Here is an 860-nt window from a genome sequence, read left to right as displayed (position 1 = left end):
CTCTCATTTCAGAAAGCAAGAACTTTTGCTGAGCAGCAGCACGCAGGAAACGGAACTTGGAGGACAAGTGGCTTACAAACAGCTGGCAATCGAAGCAGCTCACAAGCATTCACACAACAAGCAGGGTGAAGTCCTGCTGGTGCCTGGGTACCATAGAGCAAAGTGTAAAAACTTCAGCTATAATCAAGTGATATTGCACACATTATTAATACTGCTCTGAAGGTTTCTGACCATTGGGATTGATCACTAATTAAGAGAATATGCCCTGACCAAAGCTACAAGCAAAATGTATTCAAGCTCTTTTATTGAAAACATGGGTGGCTCTTAAAAGAGCCTTTGGGTTAAAACTGACGGTCCGGGACGCTCTACTTGGAGCTGGTGTACTTGGTAACAGCCTTGGTGCCCTCGGAGACGGCGTGCTTGGCCAGCTCGCCGGGCAGCAGCAGGCGCACGGCTGTCTGGATCTCCCGAGAGGTGATGGTGGAGCGCTTGTTGTAGTGTGCCAGGCGCGAAGCTTCGCCCGCGATGCGCTCGAAGATGTCGTTGACGAAGGAGTTCATGATGCCCATGGCCTTGGACGAGATGCCAGTGTCAGGGTGCACCTGCTTCAGCACCTTGTACACGTAGATGGGGTAGCTCTCCTTGCGGCTCTTCTTGCTCTTCGGGGTCTTGGTGACCGCCTTCTTGGAGCCCTTCTTAGGCGCCGGAGCAGACTTCGCTGGCTCAGGCATCGCAGCAGATACTCGAACCGCACACCAACAAAGAGCGACAGAAAGAAACTGGTAACACCGCTTAACCTCGGGAGCCCTTTTATAGCGGCTCAGTCGACCCCCCCGTCGCATCGCTATTGGTTGTATTTC

At 52.4% G+C, this 860-nt stretch overlaps 1 protein-coding gene across 1 annotated transcript; it reads right to left on the bottom strand.

Annotated features, from left to right (window-relative positions):
- Positions 1 to 365: 365 nt before the first annotated feature.
- LOC103807709 (histone H2B 1/2/3/4/6-like) lies at positions 366 to 731 on the bottom strand. Its single transcript, XM_009080454.1, has one exon. It carries the CDS (start codon positions 729 to 731, stop codon positions 366 to 368), a length of 366 nt encoding a protein of 121 aa, XP_009078702.1.
- Positions 732 to 860: the final 129 nt, after the last annotated feature.

The sequence above is a fragment of the Acanthisitta chloris genome, unplaced genomic scaffold (genome assembly GCF_000695815.1).
Source record: "Acanthisitta chloris isolate BGI_N310 unplaced genomic scaffold, ASM69581v1 scaffold36198, whole genome shotgun sequence".
NCBI lineage: Eukaryota > Metazoa > Chordata > Aves > Passeriformes > Acanthisittidae > Acanthisitta > Acanthisitta chloris.
This window is presented reverse-complemented; position numbering and strand designations above follow the sequence as displayed.

Excerpts from the sequence above, each read along its gene's own strand:
- LOC103807709 (XM_009080454.1), bottom strand. The coding sequence starts at position 731 with ATGCCTGAGCCAGCGAAGTCTGCTCCGGCGCCTAAGAAGGGCTCCAAG.